The sequence below is a fragment of the Cydia amplana genome, chromosome 4 (assembly GCF_948474715.1).
Source record: "Cydia amplana chromosome 4, ilCydAmpl1.1, whole genome shotgun sequence".
Lineage (NCBI taxonomy): Eukaryota > Metazoa > Arthropoda > Insecta > Lepidoptera > Tortricidae > Cydia > Cydia amplana.
The window spans coordinates 21,640,791-21,658,726 of record NC_086072.1 but is presented as its reverse complement, the minus strand read 5'-3'; the positions used below and the strand labels follow the sequence as shown (position 1 = coordinate 21,658,726).

General features: G+C 43.4%; 2 protein-coding genes across 3 annotated transcripts in view; one reads left to right on the top strand and one right to left on the bottom strand.

Moving 5' to 3' along the window:
• The window catches only part of LOC134647393 (proline-rich protein PRCC), a 432,482-nt gene that overhangs the window by 124,487 nt on the left and 290,059 nt on the right, over window positions 1-17,936 (bottom strand). The window lies entirely within an intron of this gene.
• LOC134647386 (rho GTPase-activating protein conundrum) overlaps window positions 1-17,936 on the top strand; it is a 122,135-nt gene that overhangs the window by 21,245 nt on the left and 82,954 nt on the right. The window contains exon 2 of the mRNA XM_063501733.1: window positions 4,380-4,515. Within this exon, the coding sequence (XP_063357803.1) occupies window positions 4,380-4,515 (136 nt within the window). The remainder of the gene's footprint in view (window positions 1-4,379; window positions 4,516-17,936) is intronic.

Genomic DNA, 17,936 nt, shown 5'->3' with positions numbered 1-17,936 from the left:
TGACATGTCTTTTTTATAAAAAATCACCATTGAAAAATAAGTCACAGCAAATATAGAATTAGGGGCAACCATCATCATCGTGTCCTTAAAAACAGAAAATTCTAAACTCTATAAGCTGGGAAGGTTTTTTCGAATGATACAATGGTTGTGTAAGCGCTTCGTTTTCTATGGAAGCACCATGTGATACCGATCAGCCGTCATGTCGGACGCCTCAGCCCGGGCCCGGCCCGGTCTAGCGTGAGTCATCTTAATATTTTCTAAACCTCTCTTTCGCTTCGTAACAACAATGCTTTAAAATTAAAATTATGATGACCATGATTTGAGTCCGTATCGAATCGTTCTGAAATTATATCATTATAATATAGTTGATCGAGCTGTAGCTGTACAAACAAAAGGTACTTTTAAAGGAAAAAGGGTGTAGTTACCATATTAAGGTGTATTACATACGCTTATTATTGTGTGTTGTAAAATTATTGTATGTGGAGCGCAGACGTCAATGGCTGAGTCATGGATATCGAGGAACCTTGATGAAAACACAATTTTTAATTGGTGCGATATGCAAATAAATAAATCGACAGCTTGACTAAAACCTCGCATTGTGATTGGTCCGTTTTGGTATTTAAAAATAGGTAGGTATAGGTAGGTATTGACAATATTATGAGTTATATCTGCGTTTTGTTTGCTTAACTTGGTGTTGTCACTGCCCGTGCTCCCAGTGAGATAAATTAATGAGCGATGTTATTTTTTGGTACGACATTATATAATCGACAAATGTTTTAATAGTTTATAAATAGAGATTAAATAACAAAATAAATATAAAAAACATAAATCTAGCCCTAAAATAGCCTGAGGCATTGTTCCCAGGACACTGGCCGAGTTCCTACTCTGCACAGTGAGGCTTAGTTTATGTGCAAATAAATATAATTAACATCTCAATATAATATCAAACTACGAAAGGAAAACAAAGGCATGGAATGAAACAAAAAAAGAAAAGAAAACCATTTCTTTATTTATCTTAGATTAAATATGATTAGATTTACTTTAGTTGGATTATCTTCAGTATCAAGATTATATTAGTATCGCTTTACAAAAAGTGACAACTTAAATAAGGATAATGGCGTATCCCGCGTATCTACGATTCTACGGTACCTAAAAGTATTTAAGTTTGTGTTTGCAAGTCCCATTTAGCATATTGTACTTTCGTCTAGCTTTAAGTACGTAAATTTTTTAAGTACGTAAGTGACGGACTTAAAAAAACCGGCCAAGTGCGAGTCGGACTCGCGCACGGAGGGTTCCGCACCATCAACAAAAAATAGAGCAAAACAAGCAAAAAAAAACAAGCAAAAAAACGGTCACCCATCCATGTACTGACCCCGCCTGACGTTGCTTAACTTCGGTCAAAAATCACGTTTGTTGTATGGGAGCCCCACTTAAATCTTTATTTTATTCTGTTTTCAGTATTTGTTGTTATAGCGGCAACAGAAATACATCATCTGTGAAAATTTCAACTGTCTAGCTATCACGGTTCGTTAGATACAGCCTGGTGACAGACGGACGGACGGACGGACGGACGGACAGCGGAGTCTTAGTAATAGGGTCCCGTTTTTACCCTTTGGGTACGGAACCCTAAAAACCATCTAATCTAGACAAATACAATTTAGATTTATCTGAAAAAATATTCAAAATGTATAATGCAATAGAATGCCTTTTTATAGGCCACGGGCGGCCACAGGATATACCATCCACGCGCTCTAAAGAAAGAAAGGACGAACCCCTTCAATTTAAACCCGCATTCTAAACCTAAACTATCAAGTTAACAGTCCAAAACAGTTACTTTTGCGCCCTCAAAGGCGCCGCAAATTGTTTTTATAATTTCCAATATCGAAGCCGATAAAACTGATCCTATCTCGATGCAATGCCGTTAGCTAGCGATACATTTTAGTTTACGGATAAATAAATAGGTATTTTATGTCGCGGGCATAAGGGTGGTTTTGTCTTGACTTTGGGATTAAAGGGGTTCTGTTAAATTGGAGTGAAAGGTCGTTAAATACTCGTATAAGGATCAGGAAACGTTGCTATGCTGAATATGTTAAGGCTACTATGTAGCTGTGCTAGACGAATAAAAGTTGCTTTTGATATAGTATAAGTTAACCATTCCTCATAAAACATAATTTTAAGGTTTTATGTCGTATACTTATTCACTTAATTCCTGTTTCTAAATAATTATCTATTTAGAAACGCAAATCTTACCGATTTTAAAGTATTTTTATAACATCTGGCGGTCTAGCATGAGTTGCGTTCTTGCGCGACTTTAAGTATAGAGCAGTGTTGGCCGAAAGTTAATGCAAATTGAAAATGCTGGCCATTAACCATTATAAATTGAATCGTAAACTATAATCGTCCGATACGGTTTAAGGTTCAATTTATAATGGTTAATGGCCAACATTTTCAATTCGCATTAACTTTCGGCCAACACTGGTATAGCCTCGTAAGTCCTGTGTTTTTCCAACAGCAGTAGTCATATCTGCCGGCTGTACTATACCAAGTACAAACCAAGAATAGTGCTTCAGACCGAAACAAAAAGATGTCGATTTTAGAGATTTTTTGAAGTGAGGTCTTATTTTCAGTATTTTTTATGATATGTTTATTATGTATAGCACCTCTTTAAGAAGGAAATTATTGAAAATATTTTGTACTTGAGTGAGTACATTGGGTTTTTACACAGTATAATAAAAAAAGTTCAAGGATTTATTTACTATTAAAATTAAATCATATATTTTCACTAAACATAACTAAAGTAAAATTTTTACTTTATTACAACATAACTAATCTTCTTTTTATAAAAAGGTGAATTAAAAAAACCTCTTTTCATTATTTTAATACCATACTACATCCACGAAGGTTGGATTTGGGTGTTCAAAATCTGGACTAGATCTCCAGACCTACCCCTTGCACTTTGCCCACGTCGCGCCCTTGTGCACTTGTGCTTCTACCACGGTTACGCCCACCTCATTGACCACGAGCACTTTGTAAACGATGTCTAGATACACGTCCGCGTACTGCAACTTCTATTTCTCCATCTCCATATTCCGAAAACGAAGAAAAGTCCCTATTTGATTCTTGGTCGGGTTCAGATATAAACATATCTTCATTATCCTAGTCTTTGAAGTCATAGTTATTGAGAAGTTGTGATATTTGCTTTTCATCAAACGCTAGAATAAGAAAAAAAATACTTGTAAGTTAGACCGAACGTACTACCGTAAGTACAAATTATTTTGACCAATCACGACCCTCCTTAAATATACAGGTTTCTTTGAAATATTGTTTATTTTACAATATTTATAATTTCAATATACTAATACATTCGTATGACAACAGAAAAAACAAGTGATTACTTGAATATAAACCGATTATCTTACCTCGTGCTGGCCAGCGACCTGACTGTGTGGCCATCTTGCGAAAAAGTGACACTGACACTGACAGTTGACTTTACCTGTCAAACATGGCGAAATTGACCATAGAATATAGAATGAGAATGACCGTGTCAGTGTTGCCGTTGTAAAAAAACTACCCGGTAAATGGGGAATGAAAAATTTGTACTTGAGTAAGTACATTAGGCAGTTACGCCATCTATGTAGTTAAAATTTCAGGTCTGAAGTGCTATCCTTAATTTGTACTTGTACAAGTACGCGGGGACTTACGAGGATAGAGTCGCGCGCGAGAACGCAACTCATGCTAGACCGCCTGAATCTGATCCTCATTTTAGTTATTATAATTCAAAACTTTACTAAAGTAGCAAGAGAATTCTAATCTTAAACACAATGAAATAAATAACTGATTAGTTCCTCAAGTGCAATAGGTAGTGCGTTTCGTTAGTGCTGATAAAGATCTAATCTAAGCAGTGGCGTAACAGTCGTGAGGAGTTTGCGTTATACGCAATGTGTGTTTAATACTTGGCTACTTATACTACTTGGTCTATTGTTTTATTTGTTAAACGTTTTAAATAACGTTGTGTTGCGATAGCAAGAATTAACGAACCGATTAATGTCAAAATCACGTTGCGTCAGTAGAAAAATGTGGGTGAAGGGCCATAGTAATAAATTTGACTTTCGTACGTTTTCTACTGATAAAGTGCCAGAGTATAAATATAGTAGGTACTTACATATTATCACTACATTACATAGTATAAAACAAAGTCGCTTCCCGCTGTCTGTCTGTCCCTATGTATGCTTAGATCTTTAAAACTACGCAACGGATTTTGATGCGTTTATTCAATACATAGAGAGTAATTCAAGAGGGAGGTTTATGTATAATTTGTTAACCCGCGCGAAGCCGGGGCGGGTCGGTATCTAAAATAATGAAAGCTTTTTCCGTTGCAGGTATCCCCCGAGGTCCGAATGGCGCTGCCGCTGCCCCGCGCGCCGGACCCGGTGCTGGCCGCCTACTGGGCCGAGTACGAGGACCTTTGCCGGCTCAGCCAACAGCTCACGGACGACGATGACAATCTTTATGAAGGCAAGTTCACCCATTATACGGTAGATGGCGCTGTTACACATCAGGGTGTGGTGTTTCGACGGTTCCGGGGCAACCTGCCGAACCCTACACCAAGTCAGACGAAAGCAGCCACGCTGTTATGTCGTCGCCCAAATCTAACATTTAATTTGTTTTTCTTGTTTTGTAGTTTCACAGTGCATTGGTTTTACTGTAATGCTGTGTCACTTATTTGAGTAATAAATTAATTAATAAATAATATGTAGAAATTTCTCCAATATCCTTATAGACAGATAGACATTTCCTTGTCTAATGATCAACTGATTATCAGAATGGACATAATTATGTAGGTAATTATGAAAAAGATAAGATAATGGCTGATAAGATAGATAAGACAGCACCAAAGGAAAGTGACATGTAAATAAATATTGACTGTATTCAATGGCGCAGGTTGTACCATTCATAAAATTACAATGTATTCTTATAGGTATAGGTACTTATTTTATTATGAAACTTGAGTATTTATGTAGTTATAAGTCCACGTGACTATATCCACGTGAAACGTTAGACGATAATATACTAACAAATCGCCGCTATACTTATTCAACCTCATATCTGCAACAATCATTTGATGGAAATGTCGCTTTTCTTTCATTCGGAATATGGGTGTCGTGTATAGCTCATTAACAGGGGTCGGACAAAAAGTGCGGATGACGTCAAACCACTTATAGGATGATTTCAAATAGTATTTTTGATTTTCATAAACAATTATCACTTATCATTTTATCAACCTCTTTATTAAACGATATCGCCACTTGAAATGAGTAAGTACGTTTTTGACTGACACATTGTCAATCAGATGAACAATAAATTGACGTCGTTATTGTTTAGCTATTGTATCTTCACGATTATATTTAGCTAAAATTTATATTTACTAATGTATAAGAAAACGCTCTAAAATGTCATCTTTACTCGAATATTGTGGCAAGTTTCGTGAAATTTATTTTATTCACTACATCACCCTACCACCTGTATTATTAATTCCATGGATTTATTTACGATTATTTTGTTACTTCATTAATACTACTTTGTTACTACATGTCACACGGAAGTTTAAATACAAACTCAAACATCATCCTGTGTGCGAGATTACGTCATTTTTACGTCATCCGCACTTTTTGTCCGACCCCTGCTCATTAAAATTAAGCATGTTAGTTTTAAGCGTTTTTATTATGTTTTATGTACCCTTTACTTTCATGTGTATTTTTATATTGTGTTATTAATAATATTATTTGTGTTATATGCCTAGATTTAAGTCAATTATGTTCCTAATAAATATATTTTACCCATTCCCCAATCAAATGTAATAGCGTAAGCTTATTGGTCGAATAAAGGAAAACTGACTCTGCACGTAACACCCACGTCTTAAGTAGGCGTGGCCTAAGTGGCTATGGTGGGGCGCGCGCCTATAAATACCGCCTCCCGCCGTGGTAGCTTACTCACTCATCACTACATACTACTACAGGCAACATATGCCTTAACACGTAACATATTAACCATAAATATGTGTTCTTATTAACATACTAACCCACTAACCCGGTAATGGTGGTATTGGAGGTACGGCAAGCGGACTTCGAAGGTATCCCGGCTGGCGCGTTCCTGAGTGCTGTTTCTTCTCTTCTCGCAGAACTTTAATTCAACTTCAAAACTACAGTCTACGCTCCACAATTTGGTCCTTCGCTGCCAGATCAAGAAAGAAACAAGTACGCGCTGAGCCTAGAAGTTCGCTTCGGCTTAGACCCTACCCCAATAACCTTCCCATACCCCACCATTACCGGCTTGCCGGTCGGACCGTGTTGTGTTGTAGGTTCTCCTCCACTCACGTGTCCTGGCAACTTTAGTTGCATGTGTCACATGGTGATACCAACACACTGCTTTCGAACGCTCTAGGCATTGCACTTAGCCATTGCGGGAGATTCAGTGCACCGAGGGATCCACGCTTAGGGGCACTGACGTTGCGCTCGGTAACGTCAGAGCATAGGCGTTAGGTAGGTAAATCTGTATATAGTTAGGGACCCCCCGCGTGTGTCAAGTGTAAGTGTAAAGTGTTTCCAGTGAAGATGTCGGAAAAGGAAGCACGTAGCCTTCGCTCGCGCAGGAAGGGCCTGCCTGCCCCCGCGCCCAACGCGGACACCCCTACCCCCTCATCGGGCAAGACGACGTCCGGCGAGACGAATACGTGGAGCAAAGGCACCAGTGGCAACCAGAAAACTAGTGGTGATAATGAGTCGGTACACTCGGAAGTGTTTGATGATACGGTAGTAGTTCGCAGTAGGTCGAATACGCTAGTACGTAATGAAACCGCTGTCGCGCCGCCGCCGCGGGCGCCGTCTGATCGCGCATCAAATAGGGATCGCGAATCGGTACATAGGGACCGCGATAGTGAAATAGCCGTGCTAATGGCTCAGCTCGAGGTTCATAAAGCCGCTCTAGTCGTTGCTAAGACAGAGTCCGATACTGCAAAATTGAGGCTACAGATTGCCCAAGTAAAGGCGCAATCTGACGGCAGCAGTATCGCGACTGAAGTCGAAGAACGAACTAGGAATTGGGTAGAACGACAGCCGAAGTCACAGCACGAGATCGCGAATGATAGTAAAATCCCGTTACCGAAACAGACCGCCGCGCCGCGCGCCGCCGCCGACCGGGCTAGCAGACCGCAACCGCGATTTTATGAAGTGCCACATAATAATTACGCACCTATCTACCACAAACCGGCCGAGTTACCCGCCTTCAGCGGAAATATCACAGAATGGATATCATTTAGGGCAGAGTTCGAGGACACGTCCCCCATGTTTAGTGCCGTCAATAACGTCAGTCGTATTAGGCGCGCGCTTAAGGGCGAGGCTCGGACGGCCGTAAAATCGATTATGTACACAGTTCAGGACCCGTACGAGATAATGGAAGCGCTAGAACGGCAATTCGGCGACCCCGAGGAAATTGTGCTTACGGAACTTCATAATATAAAACGCATGCCGCGTTTATCCGAAGACAATTTGAACATAGCGTCATTCGCCGCGCATATCGCGAACGCCGTCGCCACCATTCGATCGTTGCGTCAAGAGCAGTATTTACACGCGCCTGAACTCGTGAACAAAATAGTGGACAAATTGAATCTGATAGTGCGCTACGAATGGGCAAAGTATAGGCAGTCTAACGTAGAATCACCCGGGTTAGTTGCGATATCCGAGTTTCTTAACGAAATTAGCACTGCAGCCAAGCGCGTCAACCGACATAGGCCGTCTAATAGATTGCGGAATACGGTGAACACGGTGTCTTTTGAGCACGAACCGAGACGATCGAGCCAAGCTCTCTCTGGGTCTCGCGCCCCCGCGTTCCACCGCGATTATAGTTCGGATTCGGATGAATCAGATTCCCACGAAACATACGCACGTGATACGGGAAGTAGATCGCGCAATAGTAAATCGACTGTAGCTCAAGTCAAGCACCGCGATGGTAATTTGAAAAAAAAGCCCGCGTCAACCGGAGCTAAGCCCAAAAGGCAGATATCGTCCGTCTCGGTCTCGCACGCTACGTGTGTCATATGTAAAAGCGGCAAAGAGCACAAAGTTAGTGAGTGTTCTAAATTTCTAGCTGCGACGATATCTGAGCGTTGGGACTTAGTGAAGGGTGCTAAATTGTGCTTTAGATGTTTAGACGCGAATCACCGTAAGCCGTTTAAGTGCAAATATGTCGCGTGCGGCATGAGTCAGTGCGAAGCCGGACATAATAAACTATTACACGGATTGAACGCGGCCGCGCCCGCGAACGGTAATAGTACTCCGGCGGCATCAGTACTCAACGTTAGACTTCCGCAGACGTACCTCAAAATCATGCCTGTAGAGGTGTCGGGACCGTTAGGTACCGTCCAAACTCTCGCGCTATTAGACGAAGGCGCGGCAATGACTTTGATGCTACACGAAACTGCGGACAAAATCGAGCCTCGCGTACGCGGTGAAACTTTAGAAATAGAAGGTATAGGCGGCGTAGTACGGGACCCAGATTCGTATTCATTACGAGTCGCCATACGGGGTTTTTGTAGCCGACATATGGAAATGATGGAGACGTTCACAGTTTGCGATGTAGGTTTAGGCGCGCAGGGCGTACCGCGAGACGTAGTAGATAAGTGCGATCACTTATCGAAAATCGCGGACGAATTAGGTTACCCGCCCGCAGTACCTACTATCGTCATAGGTCAAGATAACTGGCATCTCATCGTTACTCGGCAAATTTTAGACGGCCCGCCTAACCTTCCTGTAGCGAGCCTAACGCGGCTGGGCTGGGTATTGCATGGCCCCGATCGCACACGGCGCGCCACAGTTCATTTCGTAGGTCACGCACGGCCTAAAACCGCGGAGGACGAGGCCTTGGAACTTATGAAACGGCATTTTGATATCGAGTCATTAGGCGTTTCGCAAAAGTTACCTCGGGCCGACCCCGACCAACGCGCGCTAGACTTATTGAAAGCCACATGCGAGAAGATACCGGGGGAGCAAAGGTATCGATCGGGCTTACTATGGCGGACAGATGACGAGAAACTCCCCGATAACCGAGCGCAAGCATTAAAACGGCTATACAGTCTAGAACGGAAACTAGACCGCGATGCGACACTTAAAGCCGAATATGCGAAGCATATGAGCAATTTGCTCGACAAAGGTTACGCGGAGAAAATGGACTCGCCACCGCCCCCCGATGCACTCCGGACGTGGTATCTAGGGGTACACTACATAATTCCGAAATATTTTATGCCAAATTTTGGAATATCGAATTTTATTATTCCGTTTATTAAATGCTCGACCCATCAAAATTCCGACTGTCGTAATTACGAACGATGAAAATCACGAAAGTGTATATTTCCGAATAGCAAAAAAGACGATTTTTTTAAATTCCGAATCACATAATTCCGAATATAAAAATTCCGATAGCGATAAACACCGAATTTTACATTTCCGATTTTTGAAATCACGAATTCCGAAATGCCATTATTCCGAAAATTTGAATTCCGATTCCACGTGACACCTATTTCTGAATTTATCGATTCGTGCTACGCATCTTCTCCGGCGCTACGGGCAAAGCAGCCCCTTCGCCCTTGCGTATCAAAGCGCAGGCACAATAAATGCTCGCTTCCGCAGCTTCGGCTTGCTGTTTGCTTCGTGCAGTTTGTTTTCGTGGGGTCGCAGTTCTAACCTAACCTAACCCACTTTTCTGGCAACAGTTCGTTTTCTTGGGGGTCGCAGTTCTAACCTAACCTAACCCACCTTTCAGGCAACAGTTTGTTTTCGTGGGGTCGCAGTTCTAACCTAACCTAACCCACTTTTCTGGCAACAGTTCGTTTTCTTGGGGGTTGCAGTTCTAACCTAACCTAACCCACTTTTCAGACAACAGTTCGTTTTCTTGGGGGACGCAGTTTTAACCTAACCTAACCCACTTTTCTGGCAACAGTTTGTTTTCGTGAGGTCGCAGTTCTAACCTAACCTACTTTTCTGGCAACAGTTCATTTTCTTGGGGGTCGCAGTTCTAACCTAACCTAACCCACATTTCAGGCAACAGTTTGTTTTCGTGGGGTCGCAGTTCTAACCTAACCTAACCCACTTTTTTGGCAACAGTTCGTTTTCTTGGGGGTTGCAGTTCTAACCTAACCCACTTTTCAGACAACAGTTCGTTTTCTTGGGGGACGCAGTTTTAACCTAACCTAACCCACTTTTTTGGCAACAGTTTGTTTTCGTGGGGTTGCAGTTCTAACCTAACCTAAGCCACTTTTCTGGCAACAGTTTTTGTGTTGGGCGCTACGGGCATCTACGGAGCATTTGCTCCGGCGCTACGGGCATAGCAGCCCCTCCGCGCCTCCAGCTTTTTACATACACTCTAGGGGTAGGACAGACAAGACCACGTGGATAGTGGGGTGCTCCGACTCGGAATTTGGTTAGTTAGACTTAAAAAAGTGCGTTTAAGTCTTATTTTGAAAATCGCGAATTTCATTATTCCGAGTTTACAAAAGATCGAATTTCTGAATACCGAATTACTTTATTTCCGATCGGTCAATGATTTTTCGGAATAGACAAATTCGGAAAAAATATTTTCGGATTTTTTCTAAATCGGAACTTTAAGCTTTCGTCCATATGAAAATCGGATTTTAAGTATTCGGAAATAACACAGTCGTGATTTTCTTCTTTCGTGGTTTTCAAAGTCGTAATTTCGATATTTCGGACATATAAAAAATCGGGATTATGAAAATCGAGGTTATGAAAGTCGGAAAAACATATTTCGGAATATTTGGGTGTTCCCGGTATCTAGCGGAAACTAGACCGCGATGCGACACTTAAAGCCGAATATGCGAAGCATATGAGCAATTTGCTCGACAAAGGTTACGCGGAGAAAATGGACTCGCCACCGCCCCCCGATGCACTCCGGACGTGGTATCTAGGGGTACACTACATAATTCCGAAATATTTTATGCCAAATTTTGGAATATCGAATTTTATTATTCCGTTTATTAAATGCTCGACCCATCAAAATTCCGACTGTCGTAATTACGAACGATGAAAATCACGAAAGTGTATATTTCCGAATAGCAAAAAAGACGATTTTTTTAAATTCCGAATCACATAATTCCGAATATAAAAATTCCGATAGCGATAAACACCGAATTTTACATTTCCGATTTTTGAAATCACGAATTCCGAAATGCCATTATTCCGAAAATTTGAATTCCGATTCCACGTGACACCTATTTCTGAATTTATCGATTCGTGCTACGCATCTTCTCCGGCGCTACGGGCAAAGCAGCCCCTTCGCCCTTGCGTATCAAAGCGCAGGCACAATAAATGCTCGCTTCCGCAGCTTCGGCTTGCTGTTTGCTTCGTGCAGTTTGTTTTCGTGGGGTCGCAGTTCTAACCTAACCTAACCCACTTTTCTGGCAACAGTTCGTTTTCTTGGGGGTCGCAGTTCTAACCTAACCTAACCCACCTTTCAGGCAACAGTTTGTTTTCGTGGGGTCGCAGTTCTAACCTAACCTAACCCACTTTTCTGGCAACAGTTCGTTTTCTTGGGGGTTGCAGTTCTAACCTAACCTAACCCACTTTTCAGACAACAGTTCGTTTTCTTGGGGGACGCAGTTTTAACCTAACCTAACCCACTTTTCTGGCAACAGTTTGTTTTCGTGAGGTCGCAGTTCTAACCTAACCTACTTTTCTGGCAACAGTTCATTTTCTTGGGGGTCGCAGTTCTAACCTAACCTAACCCACATTTCAGGCAACAGTTTGTTTTCGTGGGGTCGCAGTTCTAACCTAACCTAACCCACTTTTTTGGCAACAGTTCGTTTTCTTGGGGGTTGCAGTTCTAACCTAACCCACTTTTCAGACAACAGTTCGTTTTCTTGGGGGACGCAGTTTTAACCTAACCTAACCCACTTTTTTGGCAACAGTTTGTTTTCGTGGGGTTGCAGTTCTAACCTAACCTAAGCCACTTTTCTGGCAACAGTTTTTGTGTTGGGCGCTACGGGCATCTACGGAGCATTTGCTCCGGCGCTACGGGCATAGCAGCCCCTCCGCGCCTCCAGCTTTTTACATACACTCTAGGGGTAGGACAGACAAGACCACGTGGATAGTGGGGTGCTCCGACTCGGAATTTGGTTAGTTAGACTTAAAAAAGTGCGTTTAAGTCTTATTTTGAAAATCGCGAATTTCATTATTCCGAGTTTACAAAAGATCGAATTTCTGAATACCGAATTACTTTATTTCCGATCGGTCAATGATTTTTCGGAATAGACAAATTCGGAAAAAATATTTTCGGATTTTTTCTAAATCGGAACTTTAAGCTTTCGTCCATATGAAAATCGGATTTTAAGTATTCGGAAATAACACAGTCGTGATTTTCTTCTTTCGTGGTTTTCAAAGTCGTAATTTCGATATTTCGGACATATAAAAAATCGGGATTATGAAAATCGAGGTTATGAAAGTCGGAAAAACATATTTCGGAATATTTGGGTGTTCCCGGTATCTAGCGCATTTCCCCACTTTTCACCCGCAACGCGGCAAAATGAGATTAGTGTGGGACGCGGCCGCCACAGCTTACGGACGTTCGCTAAATAGCGCGCTGTTGGCCGGCCCCGATCTGTTAGAGTCACTTTTTGGCGTATTAGTGCGCTTTCGCGAAGGTAAAATCGCCGTGATAGCCGACGTCAAAGAAATGTTTTTACAGATCGAAATAATTGAGCAAGATCGCGATGCGTTACGTTTCGTTTGGCGGGGGGAGGACCGCACCTCTCCACCGCAAGAATACAGAATGAAGCGGCTTATATTCGGATCGGCAGCGTCGCCGACAACCGCGTTATACGTCAAAAACGAAAACGCAAAAACGCATAGTAAGGAATTTCCGATCGCAGCTGAAAAAACGATAAAGAATACGTACATGGACGACATGTTGATCGCACTCGATACGTCCGAGGAGGAAGCCAGACGCGTAATAGTAAACGAGGTTTACGAGTTAAGCATGCGCGCGTCATTCGAGCTTCGCGGGTTCGCATCGAACCATCCTGCGGTAATTGCTGACGTAGTTAAAAGTAAGGAGGAAACGTCGCAGTTAGGCGCAAACGAGAGCGAACGTACCTTAGGTTTGAAGTGGAATCACAAGCGTGACACCTTAGGTTTCAACGTAAACTTTCGTAATACGCCCGAACGATACTTAACGGTCAGAAATTACCTACAAAACGGCAGGTCACGAGTAGCGCGATATCAATATTCGATCCGATCGGTTGCGTAAGTCCCATATCGGCGTCAAGCAAATCGATAATGCGGAAAATATGGATAACGGGAATCGATTGGGACTCGCCTATACCCGTCTCGCTCGCACCCGCACGGCGATCATTCATAGCTAACGTGCGACTAGTTCACGTCACCGCTAGGATTCTGGTCGCCGCCGAGGATTGGAAAGCCTCATTGCTATCACTGAGAGTAACATTAAAAGAGAGAGCACCCCACGAAGAAGTTCTACACACGTTACTGCTAGAATCAGAGCACATAGTCAACTCTAGACCGCTGACACCAGTGAATCCAGACTTAGACGTCGAAGCCCTGACGCCGAACCACTTTCTCATCGGCCGATCGAGCTCCATGTCCCCACTGGGCGTCTTCACAGACGCGACTATGTCACTCTCTTCGTGGAAAACAGCGCAGACGCTAGCCGACCACTTCTGGAGGCGCTGGCAGCGAGAATACCGACCCAGCCTCCTCCCTAGGCCAGGTGCTCATCAAAACGTAAAGAAACTACATGTAGGGGACGTAGTCATCGTAGCGGATAGCTCCATGCCACGAGGGACATGGCCTAGAGGCGTAATCGCACAACTCTTTCCCGGCCCTGATGGCCACGTGAGAGTAGCCATTGTCCGCACCCGCGCAGGTGAAGTCCGTCGCCCAGTTTCCAGACTTATACCTATACACTCTTCGCACACAGACGGTGTTGACACACGTGGGGGAGATTGTCGTGTATAGCTCATTAAAATTAAGCATGTTAGTTTTAAGCGTTTTTATTATGTTTTATGTACCCTTTACTTTCATGTGTATTTTTAACTTATATTGTGTTATTAATAATATTATTTGTGTTATATGCCTAGATTTAAGTCAATTATGTTCCTAATAAATATATTTTACCCATTCCCCAATCAAATGTAATAGCGTAAGCTTATTGGTCGAATAAAGGAAAACTGACTCTGCACGTAACACCCACGTCTTAAGTAGGCGTGGCCTAAGTGGCTATGGTGGGGCGCGCGCCTATAAATACCGCCTCCCGCCGTGGTAGATTACTCAGGAGAGCCACTCGGAACCTCGCACGGACGCACCTCACCAGCACCTGCCTATCCGACCGACGATTTTCTGTGAAAATCGAAGCCGGAACGCGCCCGGCCCCTGCCGGAGGGGAAGCCCAGCTGTGCCCAGAACCCATCCACCGACGGTCGCCCTGCCCAACAGGACCGACTGACGGTGACGCGTCGCGCAGGTCCCGCATCATTACGGACAAGAAGCCACCGATGTCCCCCCCCGTCCCTTCGGGGCGGGTGGGTAGACAAGAAAACGGATTTTACAATCCACCCGCAGCCACAACAGTAAAACTCGCGACCCACCCGGTCCCCTCGGATAGGGTGGGTAGTTCGCAACGCGAGTTTTACGAAGTACCCGACGACACCAGGACCCCGGAATCCACCTACGGCCCCTCAGAGCCGTGGCAACCTGACTTCGATGGCCTCATCGAAGCCCTCGGACGCCCCTACGCACCACCCCCACGGGTAGCCCCAGACCGACTTTCTCCTCGCGGGCAACTTGATCGTGTTTGTATCAAGGCTGCCAGCTTGGCGCAAGTCGGTCACATACCTCCACACCCGGAAGTATGGCCATCAGCCTTCCCCAGGCTGTTGGGGCACGCCCCTGGGACAGCGGAGCAGTCCCAGGAAGAAGCCCAACCGCAGCGCCACCAGGACGAGCACCCCGTCACTCCACAACTTTCGGCAGTTGAGGAGAAGCCGGAGTGCAGCACGCCCGACAAGCAGGACCAGGAAGGATCCTGCAACACCACCCCGCCACCGACGGACCCGCGACCCCGCGCCAGCCCCGGAGCCGCCCCGCAGCCCCAACAAGGCCCCTCAAAAGGCCCCACCAACCAAGACGCCGCACGTACAGAGGCCCCCAAGCCGGGAGCCACTGTACCTGCCCCCCCGGCCCCCGCGCCGGCACCTACACCCGCAGCCCCCGGCACCAACCACGCAACCGTCGCAGCCCCGCAGCTGCGCCTAAACATAAAGTCTGAGCGCGCCGAACGCTCGCGTCCCTGCCGCCTACTGGGTATCGCGCCGCTCCACGCTCGCCCCCCGGATAACCGCAGACAGCGCCAGTGCCCCCAGGGCACCGGGGCAAGAAGCCGAAGGAGGAGAAGAAGACACCAGGAAACGGGCACCGCGCCGCTCCACGCGCGCCCACCGGACAGCCGCCAACGGCGCCAGATTTCCCCTCCGGGACGCTGGTGCTAGAGGCAGAGGGAGTCAGCCCACAGCAGCTACGAGGCCCACAGCCACAAAGCCGCTGAAAGGCTAACAGCAGAAATAAAAGCCATGACAGGCCACCCACGGCTAGTCATGACGAAGAAGCCACCGCCCTAGAAAAGGGCACTGAAAAGACCCGCCCGTAGTTACGGGCGGCGATTTGAAACCGCCAAAAATCCCCAAAAGGGATGGGAAGGCATCTCATACCTCCCTTCGGGAGGTATGAAAGAAGCAGACGAGAGTAGCTTACTCACTCATCACTACATACTACTACAGGCAACATATGCCTTAACACGTAACATATTAACCATAAATATGTGTTCTTATTAACATACTAACCCACTAACCCGGTAATGGTGGTATTGGAGGTACGGCAAGCGGACTTCGAAGGTATCCCGGCTGGCGCGTTCCTGAGTGCTGTTTCTTCTCTTCTCGCAGAACTTTAATTCAACTTCAAAACTACAGTCTACGCTCCACAATGGATGTTTTTGTCGTCAAATGAGTGTTGCAGATACGAGGTTGAGTAAGTATAGCGGCGAAATGATATTGAATCGTTAAGGTTGCACCAAGCCGTCTGCAATCGTAATTGTAGTACGATGATGATGCCAATAGGGGCATTTCATATGAAGCGGACAGGAAAAAAAAAGTGAGGTTCCCGAATTTGTTTATATTTGGTTTAGTTCTTCTTCTAGTAGGTATAAAACCGGACGCCAAATATTTTTTATATATGACGTTTATTTTAAAAATTATGAGCTTTTCAAAAATTACCGTAATTGAAATTCCGATTTTTTTAAACTCGAATATCGAATAATTAAAATATATAACTTATTATTAAACCAAGCGTTTTGTATAGAATGTTTAATGATCTTTTCAGCGAAGAAATCAATTTTGAAAAATAAATAAAAAATATTGGTTAAAACCGGAAGTAAACTTTTCGAAACCATTTTTCGAAAACTTTGACCAGTTTTTTTTAAATTATTTTTATCTCAAAATATAGCCCTAAGTATGTACAAAATACACTAGAAGTTGCAGAATGGGATCTCCATTGGTTAAGACAATAGGTCAATAAATGTACATACATGTCGCCCTGAGTGCGACGTACCGTACTGGTATACATACATATAGCAGCTGTTTAGCTTATAAGAACATGTATTCAGTAAGACTGCTGGTAAATTCTAATCATAACATAATGAAATAAGAAAGTCAATAATTCTAACCAGTTTATTTCATAATTTTTATTATTTTACAATAAGAATCTATGCTAAAGCTCGTTCTTTTTACAAGAAGACCGTCAGTTTTTGGAATAAACGCATGAAACTTTTTTGTTCCTGGAATCGTGACTGCGGAATCAAACCTGGCCTGCAAAAATATCCTCTGACGTTGAATATCGTCTTTAGAGCAATAGTAGATTGCCGTTTGCTTCAAAGATGATTTTGCCCAGTCATACAATCGCTTTGGTGAAATTATTGATCTACTTGGAGGTAACTGCAAACTTACACGCGTCGCCAAACGTTTCAGGTTCCCTCCGAGACCGTCGCAGGGCCCTTTACCGTGAGATGTTGCGTGAAAATGTGCTTCTGCATTCGTATTAAAATCATCCTCGTAATGAATAAGATTAACAAAGTTAAACCTATTTTTAAAATGTTGTGAGGCACCATCGGTTATGTATATGATTTTAGATGCAACTATTTCTTTTTCTGAAAGGTGCTTGTGCAGTAATATTTGGTAAGCATAATAGGTAGCTGTGTCATGTTTTAAGTCATCGGAAATCATGACAATGCTGCCGTGTTTTATTTCAGTGCCATCTCTATAGTAATAAACCGAAGTTAGGAGTGTAGCTTGATCGTTATTCCAATGAAACGATTGGGCAGAATCTTGGACTACGAAACTGTAATTTTCTGCAAAATCACACTGTACGATGATTTCCCCTCCATCGATAGTCTCTTTCAGCTCTTAATAAAAATTATGAAATAAACTGGTTAGAATTGTTGACTTTCTTATTTCATTATGTTATGATTAGAATTTACCAGCAGTCTTACTGAATACATGTTCTTATAAGCTAAACAGCTGCTATATGTATGTATACCAATACGGTACGTCGCACTCCGGGCGACATGTATGTACATTTATTGACCTATTGTCTTAACCAATGGAGATCCCATTCTGCAACTTCTAGTGTATTTTGTACATACTTAGGGCTATATTTTGAGATAAAAATAAATAAAAAAAAAACTGGTCAAAGTTTTCTAAAAATGGTTTCGAAAAGTTTACTTCCGGTTTTAACCATTATTTTTTATTTATTTTTCAAAATTGATTTCTTTGCTGAAAAGATCATTTAAAATTCTATACAAAACGCTTG